This window comes from Sphaerodactylus townsendi, linkage group LG05 (assembly GCF_021028975.2).
Source record: "Sphaerodactylus townsendi isolate TG3544 linkage group LG05, MPM_Stown_v2.3, whole genome shotgun sequence".
Lineage (NCBI taxonomy): Eukaryota > Metazoa > Chordata > Lepidosauria > Squamata > Sphaerodactylidae > Sphaerodactylus > Sphaerodactylus townsendi.
The window spans coordinates 115,600,572-115,617,955 of NC_059429.1; the positions used below are offsets into that span (position 1 = coordinate 115,600,572).

At 38.9% G+C, this 17,384-nt stretch overlaps 1 protein-coding gene and 1 long non-coding RNA gene across 13 annotated transcripts in view; one reads left to right on the forward strand and one right to left on the reverse strand.

The window, feature by feature from the left end:
- Window positions 1-4,584, forward strand: part of LOC125433185 — a 70,274-nt gene extending 65,690 nt beyond the window's left edge. For all 7 annotated transcript variants that reach the window (XR_007244606.1, XR_007244609.1, XR_007244610.1 and 4 more), the window contains 2 exons: window positions 19-124; window positions 410-4,584. This is a non-coding gene — a long non-coding RNA (uncharacterized LOC125433185). The remainder of the gene's footprint in view (window positions 1-18; window positions 125-409) is intronic.
- Window positions 4,585-6,981: 2,397 nt separating this feature from the next.
- LOC125433184 (activity dependent neuroprotector homeobox) overlaps window positions 6,982-17,384 on the reverse strand; it is a 46,551-nt gene continuing 36,148 nt past the window's right edge. For 4 of the 6 annotated variants that reach the window (XM_048497619.1, XM_048497620.1, XM_048497615.1 and 1 more), the window contains 3 exons: window positions 14,560-14,672; window positions 12,557-12,649; window positions 6,982-11,188 (listed from right to left, as the gene is read on the reverse strand). In XM_048497619.1, coding sequence (XP_048353576.1) covers window positions 8,051-11,188; window positions 12,557-12,649; window positions 14,560-14,667 — 3,339 coding nt within the window. In that variant the 5' untranslated portion in view covers window positions 14,668-14,672 and the 3' untranslated portion in view covers window positions 6,982-8,050. Of the gene's footprint in view, window positions 11,189-12,556; window positions 12,650-14,559; window positions 14,673-16,678; window positions 16,824-17,384 lie in introns of all 6 variants that reach the window. The other 2 variants (XM_048497616.1, XM_048497617.1) reach the window with 1 other exon arrangement.

Sequence of the window (17,384 nt, forward strand, 5' to 3'; positions counted from 1 at the left end):
CTTCTGTTCTTCTTTCAGAAATGCACCTCATCTCCACAGCACCCTTACAGCCTGCCAGAACTCTACAGAACTGAAGACTGTTTTCCAATCAAGTACATAGGTAGCAAATATCAAATTTCTGCATGTAAGTTATCTATAGCATTTTATTCAAATTAGTCTATTTGTAGCACTATACAGAGTAAAATGTTAGATTAAAGGGGTGGGGAGAGAACGGCAGTGTTTCTACCATGTGCTGACTTTGAATGATAATCATGGCCTGAAAGAAGAACTAATTCAATATATTAGCCTATTTTTTTTAAAAAAAAACACAACCCTAGTTTTCAACCACTGATGATCACCTGCATTCAGACTACATGCCTATGACAAACCATGCTGTCAATGCTTACACATTCTCTTCTTTCTGTTACAGGCAGAGCTGTCCATTGGTTACTAAGTATGAAGGACCCTTTTCCCTTGAAGAAAGGAGGACATATTGTTGGGTGATTCCCACTGACCAATCAGGGAGGCAGGATAACTTTTTCTCCAACTTAGTTGTGCCTGTGAGAATCCCCCTGAAGTTCTGGGATCTCTGCAAACAGTTGAATTTGAAATTCTATAACTATACAACACAACTGTAAGCATGAAGAATATTGCAGACAATGACAGCGGGAGGACCAAGATGTCCTCCTTTCCCTTTATGGTAAATAACTACTGATTTTTTCCCCTGAGGAGGACACCTTCTTGGGATCTCCCAGAGCAGTGTCCTCGTTTTGGGGTGGGTCATTATCTTGAGATTCTAATATGGTTTGTAACACTCTTCTTCCAAATGTGGCTCTGGCCTACTGTATGTATTCAATCTGTAATGCCTAATGAACATTGACAAGGAAGGCCAGGTTGACAAGGAAGGCTGCCTTGCACATCTCTTCAGCTGATGGTTGTTTACTAAAGACAGCATTTGTGGCCACACTCCTAAGTGAGTATGCTGTTACGCCTTGAGGTGGTTGAATGTCTAATTCCTTGTATGCTTCCACAATGTAACTTTTGATGCACCTGCTCATTGCAGCTCTGGACAGTCTCGGACCCATGTTAAGGGGAGAAACTGAAATTAAGAAATGTTCTGTTTTATGTATGTCTTCCATTCTTAGAATAAAGCACTTTAGTGCCCATCTCACATCCAGCTTGTGCCACAAACATTCTTTAGGGTGTGAAGAGTTAGGGAAGAAGGATGGTAGGTTGATTTCCTGATTCCTGTGGAAGGATGAATTAACTTTAGGCTTAAAGGAGCGAACTGTTCTTAGGGTAACCATGTCTTTACAAAATATACATGAAGCCTTTCAAGTTCAGATACCCTCCTTGCTGAGGCTATTGCCATGAGAAGCAGAACCTTCATCCTGAGCCATTTCAGGAAAATGTCCTGGACAGGCTCAAATGGAAGCTTCATGAGTGCAGATAACACCATGTTTAGCTTGTGAGATAGAGAGGTATCCTTCGTGGAGGCTCCTTTGATAAATCAAATGATATGAGAATGTCTGGAGATGAACACACCATCCATATTAGGTAATACAGTAGTCACCACTGCAGTTTGTCTCCTAAGGCTTCGACACCCCTATCTGCTGTTTGTAGGAACTCCAGGATCACGTACAATTCAGGATGAAGGCCTGATTTCTTCTTCCTACTGCACCAGCAGAGAAAGTCTTTCTACATGGCATTATATATTCTGGAAGTAGAAGCTCTCTTGGATGCCAATATGGTGCTGGTGACCTTTGAATATAAACCTGCTGTGTTCAATTTCCACGCAGTTAAGTTCAGACAGTCTTGATGAGGATAGTATATTGGCCCCTGGCTGTACATCTCCTATGACATAGGCAATCTCAGGGGATGTTCAGATGATTGCTGGAAAAGGTCCACCAACCATAATCTTCAAGGGCAAAAGGGAGCTATTAGAATGACCTCTACCTGCTGAGAGACCATTTTCCTTCTTGGATAGTGATCCTGCTGAGTCAGTCTGCCTCTGTTGGCTATCCCTCACGCACATTCCCCTTTGATGGAAAGAAGGCATTTCTCTACCCAGGTGAGAATCAGTATTAGTTCCTTGTGAAAAGCAGATGCCCCGGATGCCCCTTGATTGTTGAGGTGGGCTTTTGTCGTGATTCTGTCTGTCCTCACTAGGATGCGAGATTGGTTCCGATGCTGTTGAAAGGAAATCAAAGACAGACAAATGGCTCAAAGCTCCAGGACGTTGATGGCAAGAAGAGATTCTTTGGGGATCATTTCCCCTGCACCAGAACACTCCTCAGAGTGGTGCCCCACCCAGTTCAGCTGGCATCTGTAGAGATGTTGTATTAGGTATAACATGCCTTGTCATAGATTGGGTGACTTGGCCCACCATAGTAAATTGTACTTGACCCTTGGTGATTAGGGGACTGAAGTGTTTGCCCTCTGCATGATCTGAAATTGAAACAGAGAAAGATCTGCTGCAAGGGCCTTGAATGCATTATTTCCCAATGGATCGCTTCCAGCACCAGCAGGCCCATCGAAGCTGACAGAGACATTAGGGGTGTGTGCGTGGCCTTCACTATAGAGGAAACCCTGGTTCTATTGATCTTTTTTTTTAATTTTAATTTTATTAAAAAGATGAACCAGAAGAAAAAACTTGTTTTGTCTCATGTCTATCAGTACTCCCAAGTGTTGAGTTGGTTCCAGCAAACTCTTGTCCAAGTTGACTAGGAAGCAGAACCTCTGCAGTCATTGTACTGTTCGCTGTGTGTCTATTGCTGACTGAACCTGGGAGTCTGAACTGATCAAAATGTCACCCCAGTAGGGGTGCAGTCTGATCCCCTCTTCTCTCAGTTTCACAATAGAATGGATCAATATCTTTGAAAACACTGGGAGCCACTGAAAGACTGAGAAGGAGGGCTCTGATAATGGCAATCCTCTGCACAAAAACAAAGGTACCTTTGATAGTTTGGTAGGATGTGGAGGTAAGTCTCTGTTAGGTCTATGGACATTAGAAGCTCCCAGTGTTGCAGGGACTCTGCAATAGATTGAAGTTTCCATTCTGAAGTGTTTCAACTTTATGAATTTGTTGACAAACTTCAAATCCAGAATGGCCCTCCAATCGCCATCCTTTTCGGCACAGTAAAAAAAAAAAGATGCCTTTTGCCTTCTGCAAAAGAGGTACATTTTCTATTGCTTGCATCATCATCAGATGTTGTATTGCTTGTTTGATTCTGAGTCATTTGGAGAGATTCTTGGGGGCTGGAGACAATACAAATTGGTCCAGTGGAGCTTGCCTGAACTCCAAGGCATAACCGTTTGTCACTACCTCTAGAGATACTGCTTGCCATGGTGGGAGGCTCTTCAACAAAGGCTGCAGCTGACGCCTGTTTCAGGCTCCAAAAGCAAGCTGTCATTGTCTCCTCCAATCATGGCTTGAGTGGCCAAGACACACTTCCTAGGCTAGATCTCTACTCCTGTCTGAGAGGAAGAGGGGTGGGGGGAGCAAGACTAGCAAAGAAGATCAGTAATTTCAGAAGCCAAAAACAAGAAAGGACAAGCAGTTTAGATATAAGGAATAAGAAGGAATGTAGAATTCGGTAAGAAAGGTTAGAAGAGAAATCCAACAAAATTAGTAGCAGGCCTACTCTGAGGTGCTTCTTCCTGATGTGGTAGGAATAGAACTGAAGGGCAACTCCCACAGGAACAAGGAAGCTAGAGAAAAAATTATCCTGCCTCTCTGATTGATCAGTGGGAATTACCCAAGATGTCCTCCTCCTCAAGAACGTTCAGTTTAACTCAAATTTATATGTATCATAACATGCAAGCATAGGAGCCTAGATGATTTAATATGCATTTCCTTTCTACAAATGGGGAACAGAGTATGAGGAAGAATTAAAAATTTGTTGACAAACTTCAATTGTGCAGGTACTGACTCTTGGATGTCACGTTACTAACTCTTCGCTTTTTGTTTCTGTTAGACACTTGAGACATGTTTGCAATATTTGAGACGTCAAGGTCTGATGAACCCTTATTTACCTTAAATACTGAACAAACTATTTCTCACTTTAGACACAATTGCTAAAATTATCTATACAAAGGATGCTTCAAGGTTTGTTTTTTTTTAAATTGCAGTGCCAAAATTCCATTTTGAAAGCAGCTCTCACAAACCCTGTGTCGACAACTCATCTACACACAGGAATACACAGGAAGGGAAAATGGGCATAATCGGTGACCCTCACTTCTGCACTATTGCTGAGCTGTGCTATGCACTGTAAATACAGAGTAAATGTCCTCATGTACATTCTGTCCCCATCATCATCAGTGTTTGGAAAGCAGCTTCATTGATCGCAGAGAGGAAATGTATGCACAGACACTTCCACTGTTCCTCTGTGTGTTTGCACTGCACAGATGACTCTGCAATCATGGTGAGAGAGGCACTATTGTATCTGCGGTCCTGTCTACAACAGTCAAAATGGGCACAGGTTGTCTGCATAGGGCTAAAGTGACAGCATACTGGAATCCTAAAGTACACAGAGTCTATTTCACACGTATTCAAAGTTCTTATATAATGTAGTTTGAATGGTACAAATAAAATTCTAGAAAATGTGTTCAGTGTTTTATTGTAGCAGGATACCATCTAAATTATGTTGAAGTACATAATTTATACAAAGGAATGCTACTACACCACCCCAAAGATCACTCCTTTTTTAAAGGGTTTGTCTAAAGGCTCAGTCACAAAGGTATCAAGTATATCTGACATATGTACATCAGCACCAGAGTCCTTTGTATCAAACACGAAGGCTCACATGTACGCTGGTATTATTTATGCCTTTCTCAAATCTGAGCCCCTAAGAAGTTATGGAAATTCTTCTATACCAAATGCTTAGTTATTCATTCAAATAGAGGCAGTTGATTTTCATGTGCTTTCTTTTATGCACACATCTACTATTCTGATTGACTGAAGTATGTGTATTAGTTCCACGTATACTTAGGAGAGCAACTATGAGGACAATTGTCACTTCACTTGATAGAACAAAACCTTAAGAGTCCATATCTGACTTCAAACATTCCAAGTTGATTTTGCCTACAGCAGCCAATAGACAGCCTGGAACACAACTGTATACGTTGACAATATTATCATCAGAAATGCAGATACAATGACTACTTCCTTAAAAATGAATTTAACTGAATTAAAGGGCAGCAGAAATATGATTCAATAAGCATGCAATGATTTCCCTGTATTGTAGGTTAATGACTAGTTATGTAGTCCAACAAATGGTTCCCTGAACCTACAGAGCCTTTTTAAACAGTGTAGAACTGCAATGCAAATGACTATAGTTTAAAGGCAAGTAAATGGTATAGAGTAGAATAGCAGCATACCATGCTAAAACTGTAGATTCAATTAAAATGCTCTTGGAAAGTGCATAGTCCTGTCCTCAGAGTAGCAGCCACTGAGAATATACAAGAGGGATTGCTTGTCTCAAAGGTTCTGCACCTCAAAATTAGTTTCTAAATGCAGAATCTTATTCACCAGAGTGTACTTGAAAGACAGGAACAAAACATAACTGCATAATTACAAGGCTCCAATGCAAGAAAAGTCAAATACTTTGGTCAAGAAAGAAAGTGGTCTGAATGGTAGGGTTAGGTTTGTTGGTCTTTCAATGAAAATTTCTAAGCAGCCCTACTCAGAAATATGTCTCATTTTATTCAGCAGTATTTAGTTCCTTGTCTTAATTCACATGATTTATCAACTGTCTTGGAACAGCAAGCAACCGAGTTGTAGTTTATCCACTTTGTTCTATCATCTTGTACTTCAATTTTTTTACCAAAAAATCTTTCATATTTAAAACGGAAATCTTCTTGGCAAATGCAGCATTTAATATATAACTTCAGAAAGAAGTTTTATTTTCCAGTGGTGATTTTCCTGGAGATGCATGTAAATATATCAACTTCCCCAGGTCATAATCACACATTATTTCTTTGCCATTGCTTATTCATAGGACAGAAGATGGATCTTTGACTCCAGCTTATTTGAACACAATGAACCACAATTATAGATATTTAAAAGATTTCTTTTAGAAAAATGAGGTCTTGTGTTGTTCCGCTGTTAGCCAACTTAAAGAACAGTTTGCACACAAAGTCAAAAATGAGAGACTGGTCACCCCACCCCACCCTTAATTGTGTCACAGGGGATACCTGGTTATAGCAGAAAAACAAAAATCTTCTTTCCCTAGTAGAAAGTGCTTAATGCCCAATAGCATGTCATTATGCTTAATTTAACATTTTACTGGCATAAACCATATTAGAAACCCAAGGCATTGTAACACTTTTCTAAGTTACTAGCAGTGCAATTCGAAGGAGAGTTACTTCAATCAAAGCCAATTCATTTTAAAGGGTTTAGACTAGAGTAACTTTGCACAGGATTGCACTGTAAGTATACATCAGCCAGTTCTCACGCCATGTACAAATACTTCATCTGCCTAAAACAACGAAGCAGTACCTGTTCAAAGCTAACATACCATGTATTCACAACCATATACGAAAACTCACATCTCACAGATTAAAGCATGAAGACCAGCAAGCTTTACTAACAGCCTCCTTATAGAAAGTGCTCAGGACAGACCAACATAATTTACACAAAGTACTTAGAAGCCCAACTGATTTCAACAAGTTAATAAGCACATGCTTAACTTTCCCATTGGAAGCAATGGAGCTTAAAAATGGTAACATTTGGCTGGATGGTGCCCTAAATGTACTCAGCAGTGAATTTCTGTAACCTTGCACATTTCTATCCCATCCATTTTCTTTAGTGCCAGTGTAATATTGACAGACTGTTTGACTGGCATTAGGATTGCTTCAGTAGAGGATTTCCTCCCCATTTTCTTACAAATGCATCAACACAAGCAATTCAAACCACTCCCATTATTTTCTTTCAACAAAAACCAGCTTAACAAAATACATTAAAAAAGAAACAGGAAAGCTGACCTGGTAATAAAGCAAATGTTTACATTAAGCACAATACAGCAATTTATTTAGATGCTTAAATGAATACAAAGGGGAAATAAAGATCACAAAATTATCCATACTACAACAATGTGTCATATATTAGATGGTATAAATGAATACAACACCATGTCGGTGTTAACTAAAGATAAAACTAAATATCCAAAAATGCAGCACTCATTTCCGTATGCTGCTTTAACACAGTACACTTTTATACAGATCTAAAAGGTGTCAAAATTAGTAGCTGCAAACTTGTTTCTTGCATGTGATTTTTTTTAGCTTAAAAGATTTCAGAAAATGGCTCTGAAATTCAGTCATCAGTTGTAATGTCAAGGATATTCAAGAACAAGAAAATTCTATAATACAATAGAGTCCAGATATACTTTATGTTGCTGGCCTCCGTTTTGAGATTGTACAAGGTTATGTGCAAAAACTAAGTCTGTCAAAAGTCATACTATGCAGTTTCAAGCTTTTTGCTAGGTAAACTAGATACAGCATTTATTACACAGCAGGGCAACACTAAAAAAAAAAAGAACCAAATCTATGATGGGTACACAAGAACAATAGCATAAGCATCACTTGAATAGGTCTAAAAGACTGTACAAATATACATTTCAACTATTCAGAATGATACATGAAAAAAACAATTTTCCCAGAGTCTACTATACACATTGAACTGGTAGCTTGTATGTTGGCCCTATAACTACCATGTGGAAAAGGGTAATGTTTAAAAAGACATACAGCTGAACATACTCAGAATGAAATAAATGTTGAAAATGCCAGTAAAATAAACCTTTACTTTTCTTCTTCAGTGACAAGCTGGAAGCCATCAGCGTATCCGTTTTCACATTAATTTACTGTGCTCGTCACAGCAGATACTCTCAAGTGAGAATTGCCAACAGGATACTTTGAAATAAGAACTGGAATTGGTATGGCCATCTCACGGCTACTAGCCAGATGACCTTGCGCTAAAAGGCAGTACCAGTAACAATGAACTTTAGCAGTCCTGTAATTAAAGTTTTAGACAGTTGTCAAGTGGAGGATAACAGAGGCTAGGGAGCTGAACAGCTCATGCTTGCTGGCTACTCAGCTCTACCCCAGTTAGGCCGCTGTGCATTGATTCTGTAACCCCATCAGTCACACTGTCAAACTGATCTCCATCTTCACTGTCAATTGTGCTATTCTGCCATTCCATCTGCTGATTTGACAAGCTCTCCTCAATTTCTGTTGCATTTTTCCACTGTGATTGGTCCTTAGACCAAAACTCATCTACTTTTCCATAGGAACTATTCTTCCACTTTGTCTGTTCTTCATCACTCTCAGAGACAACACCTTTAGTTTCTACAACTGGTTTGCTATTATTAACATCTTCACTTTGGGATGATTCGTCCGTCCAAGCTTCCGGTTTCACTTCAGATGTATTATCTTCAAGGTCAGATAGTTGCTGAGAACCAGGTCCACTTTCAGATGGTGATGCTTCATCTTTCCATTCAATAGCATCATCGTGATCTACTTGGTCACCATCACTGTCAGAGCCGTCAGCTACCAGTTTTGTTGGCTCTGTATGACAAGTGTCTTTATGTTTTGGATCTTCTTCCTCTTCTTTTTGGTCTGTTTTTTCTGGAGATACTAGGGTGACTTCCTCAGTTTCCTCCTTGGGTATGCTTTCATCTTGGTTCTCATTTATGCTATTAACAGAGGCTTTATGACCAGAATTGGAAACAGATTCTGCAAAAGGACTATTGCTTTCATTGAATTCTTCTTCTATATTCTCATAACTGTCTGAGGAACTTTCATTACCTTTATCTAAGATGATTTTTTTATCAACTGTTTTGCTAGCGTTGACTCTAGAATTCTCTTCATCATGGTTTTCAAAAAGCCACTCATCATCAAAATCCATTTCATGTTTAACCTTATTTAATTCTTTCATGTTGAATCCTAGCAGAACTCCCAATTTATACTTTTCACAATCTCGAACACATTTCTTCCTCTTGTTGCTGAAGTGTGAAGCAATGTCAGATTTCCATAGCCAAAGACTGGCAGCTAACTTTTCAATTTCCCTCCTACCGGGGTAGGGTTGCTTATTGAAATATTTTGTAAGAAACGTTTTTCTGGCTTCGTAAGAATCATCCTCATGACCCTTGGGATCTAAAGCTAGAACTACAGGTTCTTCAGGCTTCTCCTCAAAGACAGAAGGGGAGTCGTCGTCATCCATTTTTCTTTTCTTCATTAAAGAAAATTCCATGTGCTCATAAGTACGTTTTACAGGCCCTGCACCTGGAGACTGATTTAGTCGAGAGGGCACATTAGATTTGTCTTGACCATTTTGGGTCTTTCCAACACCTCTGCAGTGGACAAGGTGCAGGGTTATAGTTGAGGCAGTCATATTACTGGTGTACACTCCAAGACAATGTATACATTTGTACGTAAGCTTTTTCTCTACTGGATGAACTGTTTGAATGACTTGATGCCTTTCCCTTAAGTGATGTGCCAGTGCATCGGAGATCGGTCCTTTCAAGATTGAAAAGCACAAGGGACAAAGTGTTTTCCCTACATCTTTTTTGTAGGGAACTGCAGCTTGAGGAGAACTTTTTATGGGTATATCCGCTTTCTCCTGAATTTTTGGCTGTGGTTTTGGAGGAACTGGAGGCGTATTTTGAGCGTGGTAAGCTACCGATTCAGCAGGTGCATCTCTCAAGTTGTAAGTTGTTACGAGTAAATGTATATTGGTGTGACTGCCCTGCTGCAACGTCAGATCAAAGGTTAAAGTGGAATCAGTTTTAGGTCCCATTTCTTCATCTACATGAACCATTCGCATATGGGCAGCCATCTTTTCAACATCATTGAACGTTGAGCGGCAGTAGGGACAAGACAGACCGTGGATCAACATGTGGTTAAGCAGCGTGTCAGTAGGCAAGTAGCGATTACAATATAAACATTTACTAGTGAAATTGTGTATTTTCATGATGTAGTTCGCAACAGCAGGCACCTTCTCAGCCTTGTGCTCTTTTTCAAAATGAACACTGTACACGTTTTCAGGGAACAGCTCATTACAGATTGTACAAATTTTCCATTTCTGAGTTGAGGAAGTATTGACAGCAGAGGCACCTGTAGTACCAGCTCCCACAGGCTTGGGTGTGGACTGGCTTAATACTCTGGAAGCTGCCTGAGACTGAGCTAATGTTGATTTCAGTGATCCTGCTGAAAGTGAAGATGTGTTGGCAGACTGAAGAGAGTATCTTGCTGAAGCCTGTGATCTTGGTTCCCCTCCAAGTGGGTATGGCCGTCCATTTCCACTTGGAGAATACTGCTTCATTGACTGAGACTGCTGGGACAAGGAAACTGGAGAACTACCAGTTAAACTTAGCCTTCCTGTGTGGCCAACATAACTTGGTGGTACTGATTTTACCCCATAGTTGTTTTGCTGCAAGTGAACATTAGACATCATATTAACTCCTCCAGAATTTAATGTAGGCTTTGGTATATTCAACCGATTCATCATCTGCTGTGATGAAAGAGACCGGACATTTCCAGGGGAGAGGGGCCCCATCCTTGGAGGAAGTCCCAAGGGCTTTTTATCCTGTGGTTTTGGAGCTATTAGCATCAATGGTTTGGATCTTGGGACCACCACGTTTGTATGCCCTATCATTGCTGTTACCTGATATCCTATACGCTCATGGTCTTCGATAACATGCTGCACTAAAGCTTCATATGACTTCGGCATAAAAAGGCATCGTTTACAGTGAATCATAACCTCCTCTCGGGTACCAGAACTCAAGGACACTGCCCCATTGAGTGATTTCTCACTTGCCTTTGCAATGTATGGAGCAGCAACATGCTGAAAATGTTCCCTGTAAATGTGCTTTCTAACTATTTCGTAGAGAGGATCTCGGTAAGTGCACTTCTTACAGTAATAAACAGCTTGCTCTACACTGTCAGCCTGCTTAGGTTTAAGGCTATCATGCTTGTTTTTCTCTTTAAAAGTGCTGATGCCGCTACTTTGTGTATTGGCATTTGGAGCATGAAATATTTTAATGTGCGTTTCCAAAGTCTTTTTGTCTGCATTGAAAGTACAGTAGGGACAATTAAGAAGAATCCTGTTTTCGAAGTCTTCGCTATGAACATTCCGGAAGTGACTTTTGTACGCTGAAAAGAACTTCGAAGAAAAGGGACACGCACTGCAGCAGAAGGGTTTTGTCCGATAATCCTTAAAAACAAAAACAAACACTTTTAAGTACTGGACAAAAATTATGCTTCGAGAAAAGGTAATTCATAATCATTAAATTTCTTAGCAAAGTAGGTAGCATTCAAATACAAATTATCAGCTTCTTAAAGTGACTTCATGGCTGTAATACTTTGGTCCAATATGCATCACAATTTTTCATTAAACAGGATCATTTCTAAACATTTTGAGTCTTAATAATTTTTCATATTAACCAGTGGGCTAGAGATGTAGAAGGCATGATTGTTATGACTTTCCAACTATATTTTACATGAAACAGAAGGGACTTTTCTTATGACCATACTTTGTTTATTTGAGTTATGTATTTATAAAAATCAAGTTCAGACCTTCAAGAAACAGAAATTATTGCCATTTTCCTCATGACTTAAACATATTTTAAATGCTCTACAGATTTAATATTTAGTACATGTCAAATGGCTCAGTCTTCATTCATCATAAAAATAAATGGTGAGACCTTGCCTTTCTCACTGCCAGAATTCAAATGTATCCATTACATTCAGTTCAGATAAGTCCTTAAAAGTCACAGTGGCTTTTAAAATATTTCTAGGTTAAATATTATTCTTTGGAGTTATGAATATTATTTGTAGCTGTGAAAAATGAACTATGATCTTAATTTTCTAATAGGATTACTTACAGCCTACCCTAAATTATGAGTATTTGGGTTACATAAATTGCCCAAATTGGCTTTTTTTGGAAATGCATAAAACTAGTCCTGGCTGTCCAACATAGTAATACAAGCTTTACAGAAGATACATAAGCCAAACTGCATGTTTGTTCAAAAACCCTAGTTTTCAGTATAGATCAACTGCACTTATACTCTGTTGCTCACTCTCTCGATCTCTTTAGCAAAAGCTTCATGATACTATAACATTTGGAAAGCCTTCAAACTTCATCAAATTCCAGTGTAACACACTGTAACTATGTTAACAGAGGCTACTGTAATAAAAAGATACTGCCTCATTCTCAGTTCTATTGCATTTAATATGCTCAAACAATATGCATTTCTGAAGAATGTATGGTAATATGTTTAAAAAAACTAACTTTTCACATTGGAAAGGCTACAAAACTTGCTGCTGGTGGCTAATGAACTTTGGTTTGGCTATTAATAGTTATGCGTTCCATAGAGCTGCAATGCACCATAAAACAAAGCACAAGTTTCTTAAGACCACACACCCCTCATCTCCTATCCTTGCTCGCCGCCCAGTCTGATATCCTATGCAAATTTACTGGGGATTTCCTGGCATAAGCCACTAATGTTCATAATTTAAAAACGGTTTCAAAGTAACTAGCTGCAGATTTAAGAACTTTTTACATGAAGCTGTCATTACTAACCTGATTTTTTGTAAGTGAAGGGTCCCACAATCCAACATCTTCCCATGTAGTGTTTTTCACATAGAAGTCATTCGGTTCAAATTGTTTAAAATCCTACAAAGATAGATTGGCCAGAACATAAATACAAATAAACAGCCAAAAGCTGACTGCACACTTATATCTTAATTTTTGAAAATCCATGAAGCATTCTACAGTAAGCAAATCTAAGTAGAAGTCTTCAACAATGTTCCAGAGAATTTAACAAAAATGTGTTTTCATGTCTTTAAAAAACACACCAGTAAACCAATTTTACTCATCTGGAGGTTAATCATCCACTGATTTCAATAGAATAAATGTACTCAGATTCCCCCCTTAAATGAGTGGGCTTTATAGTGCTTAATTTTGGCTGGTTCCTGTTCCAAATGTTTTCTGCAAAAGGCCAGTTTAGTTTTAGTGCACCTACTGTAATCAAGCAATAGTCCCTAGTTCAGAGCATGCAAGAATTCCATCAAAGCAAGGATACTGCCCATCCTACAACAGCCATTAAGACATGGAGATCCTTGCAGGAACAGAGATTGTCTTGTAGGCGGATGAGGGTTGGTGGGAGGTTTTTTACCATTAATGTGATATCACGTAAGGAGTCACAGATGATGTAAGTAGAGTCACAGATAATGTGACAGCTCTACTTTTCAAATACGTAATCAGAATTAGACCTCTAGTGGCTAGATTTACCCAATTTGCAAAGGGCTGCTTAAACTGTTCAATGATCAGTTACAGCTGTAAGATTATGAAACATCAACTAGACACAGTTTCTACCTTTAAATTCTGAACTTAGAAACTGGACAATGTAACATAGTCTTTACACATATCTTTAACAATAAAAACAAGTCATGCAATAGCTATAATTATTTCAAACTCTGGTAAGTATCTCTTATTGTAGTTTCAAAACATTTTAGTTTGCAGTATGTACTTCTGCAGAGACACGATTCAGTAGGAAAAGAATGGATCTCCACTACAAAAGTGTGAAATGCTACTTTCCAGGACACAGTATCAGCTCACAATGCCATCTAGAGCAGTGGTTCTCAACCTTCCTAATGCCGCGACCCTTTAATACAGTTGCTCATGTTGTGGTGACCCCCAACCCTAACATTTGTCCATTTTACAGATGGAGAATACTGATGCAGAGAGTCTTAGGCGACCCCTGTGAAAGGGTCGTTCGACCCCCAAAGGGGTCCCGACCCCCAGGTTGAGAACCACTGACCTAGAGGATAAACATACTTCATCTCCTTATCTCAAGGTTGGCAAGTTTTGCAAATTAAGAGCCCCATGCATTTCTTAAAGCCTCCATTACCATGTTCACTCTGGCAGAATAGTAGGTCAGGATACCCCTCTGCTACACATGCAGCCCACGATGTGGGCATTCCATATAGAGGTGAGTTTTGCCCAAGGTTGTGCAAACTCAACTGTTGTGCTGACATGCCTCCATAGGGAGCGCCTTAGCTGTTGTGTGTGATGAAAAAGAGTATATTTGCTTTCCCCACCGCAACAAAGCGAAAGTTGTTTGGACAAGCAAGCATGCCACCTGTGGGCTGACTCACAGTCACCCACTGAATGCAAGATACTGGTATACACATTTTATGAAGGCCAATGGAGAAGTTCAATTAAGAGACAGTGTGGCACTGTGGTTTAAAGTGCTGAGCTAGGCCTGGATTTAAGTTCCCACTCTGTCATGAAGTCCAATCATTCACTCTAATCATCGTCTATGTCACAAGGCTGTTGTGAAGATAACATGGGAGAGGAGACAGCCACGTATGCAATTCTTTTTGAGGAAATGTAGAGTTAAAATGTGATGATAGCTAGGTAGAATTAAGGCTCGACAGTGAGATTAGAGTTCAAATTACCCGGTTTTGAACACCAGCCCAAATCACGTAGTTTTCCTGAAAATATTTTAATTCAAATGTTTTCGACAGAAGATGAAGCCCTTAAATTCTACTGCAAGTCAACAGCTCCAAGCTCATACTTACTTCTATATGCTCTTTACAGTATTCCAAACCGATGTCACTTAGTATCTTTTTCACAGTTTTCCGGGCTTTTCTTAAACTGCCAAGGTTGTTGACAGGAAGCTGGAACATAGTTTCTATTCAAAGGGGAGAAAGAGAGAATAATTCACTGAAAATATTTCATCAGGGTGTGTGTTAAGTTCTCAGTAACAGGTCTGTCATTCAATTTACGTTTCTCGCTCTCTCATTACTTTAGATTAAAAGGAAGCCTTACAACTCAAAAGAAATTTATTTTTTCAGCCTGTTTTGTTTTTTTAAAAAAACATGCAGCAGATGGTAAAAACTTCAAGCAATGAAAGCTAAAGAATATGAATGGGAAACATAGCATGGTGGTGTTGCTGTTACACATGCCACATTTCTTCTCTTTAGCATGGGCTTGGTTTTCTATTTTTATACACACGTGAACTGTCTATTTATTACTAGTGAGGGACTCTCTCAACTCCTTAGGATCTACAGTTTTGTTCCATTTGCTTGAATACTGGCGGGGCCATGGAAAAGGTAAGCAAAAAGAGCAAGCAAGAAGAGAATATGCTCAGATCAGCCATGAACCCAAGAGAAGACCTGAGTATGTAACAGAACCTCACCAAGCAGAGGTTTTCGAGATGAAATGGTTGCAAATTCAAATTACTCTGAATTCTTCAAACCTCTTCAAGCAGTTATCTTGTGCGGTAGCCAAGGCAAATCCCAAACAGATAAATATTCCAAATAAGATTCTTTTAAAAAACACATACGTAGTCCTTGTTTCTGTATCTGGCCTATTTCACTAGGAATGAGCACCATCAACTTCTAAAGTTACAGATCGCCACTTTCCATAGTTATGATAATGACCAGATGATGCTGACTGACAGACCAAGTGTCTGCAAGTGTGTTGCAAGTGTGTACTGAAGCATTCCTCCCCTCTCCATAATGAAAACCGCACAATTACTAGTGAAGCAAGAAACTGTCAATTCAGAAAATTCATACTCTCAGATGAATTTTAAAAATGTGGACTCTATAGAGAAATAATAAAAGGTCTAAAATAAAGACAACAGGTTCTGAGCACTCCTGAACAACATTACATGTTATAAAAACATTATCTCCAATGATCTTTTCAGCTTTATGTCTACCATTTCAAAAAATGATTCATTAAAAAAAAAAACAGTACATTATCACAAAAGGTATCTCTTAGAATATACTATTTGCCTGTGGTATATTATAGAGTATAGACAATTAAATCAGCCAAATTTCAAGATTACATGCATGAAGATCTTTCAACATTCATAGTGCGGTTCTAAGCAGAGTCACACCCAGTTAGTGGGCTTAGAAGAGCCTAGCTCTGCTTACAATTGCATTGCCAAAAATGCTTATAAAAGTTTTTTCAAAGCACGACAAATGTAACTGGTAGATTTTTATTGCAAAAGAACTGTGCAACTGTATATTTTTAGTTATGAACAATCTATCTCTAAATATTATGCTTATAGCTTGAGGTGGTCCAGGATTTGTGCTAGAGGAAAGCAGCGCACATTCTCTTCTCAGCCCAGTGGAATAAATTTACTTGCAAACAGTAGTAGAGTCCCAACTTCTTTGCAAACCACTTATCTCTGTATAGCAATCTAAATAGTAAGAATGAAGATGTTCCTGATATTGAATAATTTTAAAAACAGGATTGATTCTAGGGTCCAGTATGTAAGTCTGAGAGAACAACTAAGATGCAAGAAACAAGCATCAAAACATTGAAGAATTAAAGTACTGTCGAAGGCTTTCACAGCCGGAATCACTGGGGTGTTGTGCGATTTCTGGGCTGTATGGCTGTGTTCTAGTAGCATTTTCTCCTGACGTTTTGCCTGCACCTGTGGCTGGCATATTCAGAGGATCCTCTGAAGATGCCAGCCACAGGTGCAGGCAAAACATCAGGAGAAAATGCTACTAGAACATGGCCATACAGCCCAGAAACCACACAGCACCCCACTGAAGACTTAAATTCTGTACCCAAACAAAATAAAACTGAATCTGGATTTTAAGAAATGCTATACTGCATATTTCTTATTATACTGCAACAGAAGCAAAACTCCAAGTTTGATAGAGCTCATTATAAATTACCAACCTGAACTGACCATGTCTTGTAACATGCAACAGCAACTGAGAGATGTACAGTATCCATGTTTGGGAAGAACACCACACATGGTTTTTGATTAGGATTGTTTTAAGAAGAATCAATAGGCATTCATGAAGGAGTGCTTGTTAATGACCTTGAAAAGAAATCATACATTTTGTGATACAAAACTTAATAGTAGGTTTTTAAGTAATATCAAACACAAACAAGTGTTTAGTATGGAAATGTATAAATTGCTGACCCATAGGCAGCAATGCAACCAATACAGGAACAGCATTAAAATACAATTAATATTTTTAAGGCCACCCCAATATAAAGTTAAATATATCTGATTGTGTGCAGAACAAAAATCTACTTCACGTGAATTCTGAAACAGAGGCACAGCCATTTTGTGAGTGGGCAGATTTTTTTTACCTTGATGGAACATTTAAACTCACAGGTGTTTCTGAGGTTTTTAAAAAATATTTAGGGGAAGGTGTGGTTTTTCTGTGCTTAGAATACTTGGAATTATCTGGCAAAGAGCAGATTTCCCTGGAAAATAAGTGTCTGTCACATCCTACATCATTTTTATACGATAATTCTGCTATAATGATAAGCTGGAAGGAATAATTCTTAATAGAGCAATAATATATTGAATGTTCTTGCTTTTGTAGTTCATGAACTAAACTGGCACGTAACAGCAGAGGCAAAAAGTGGT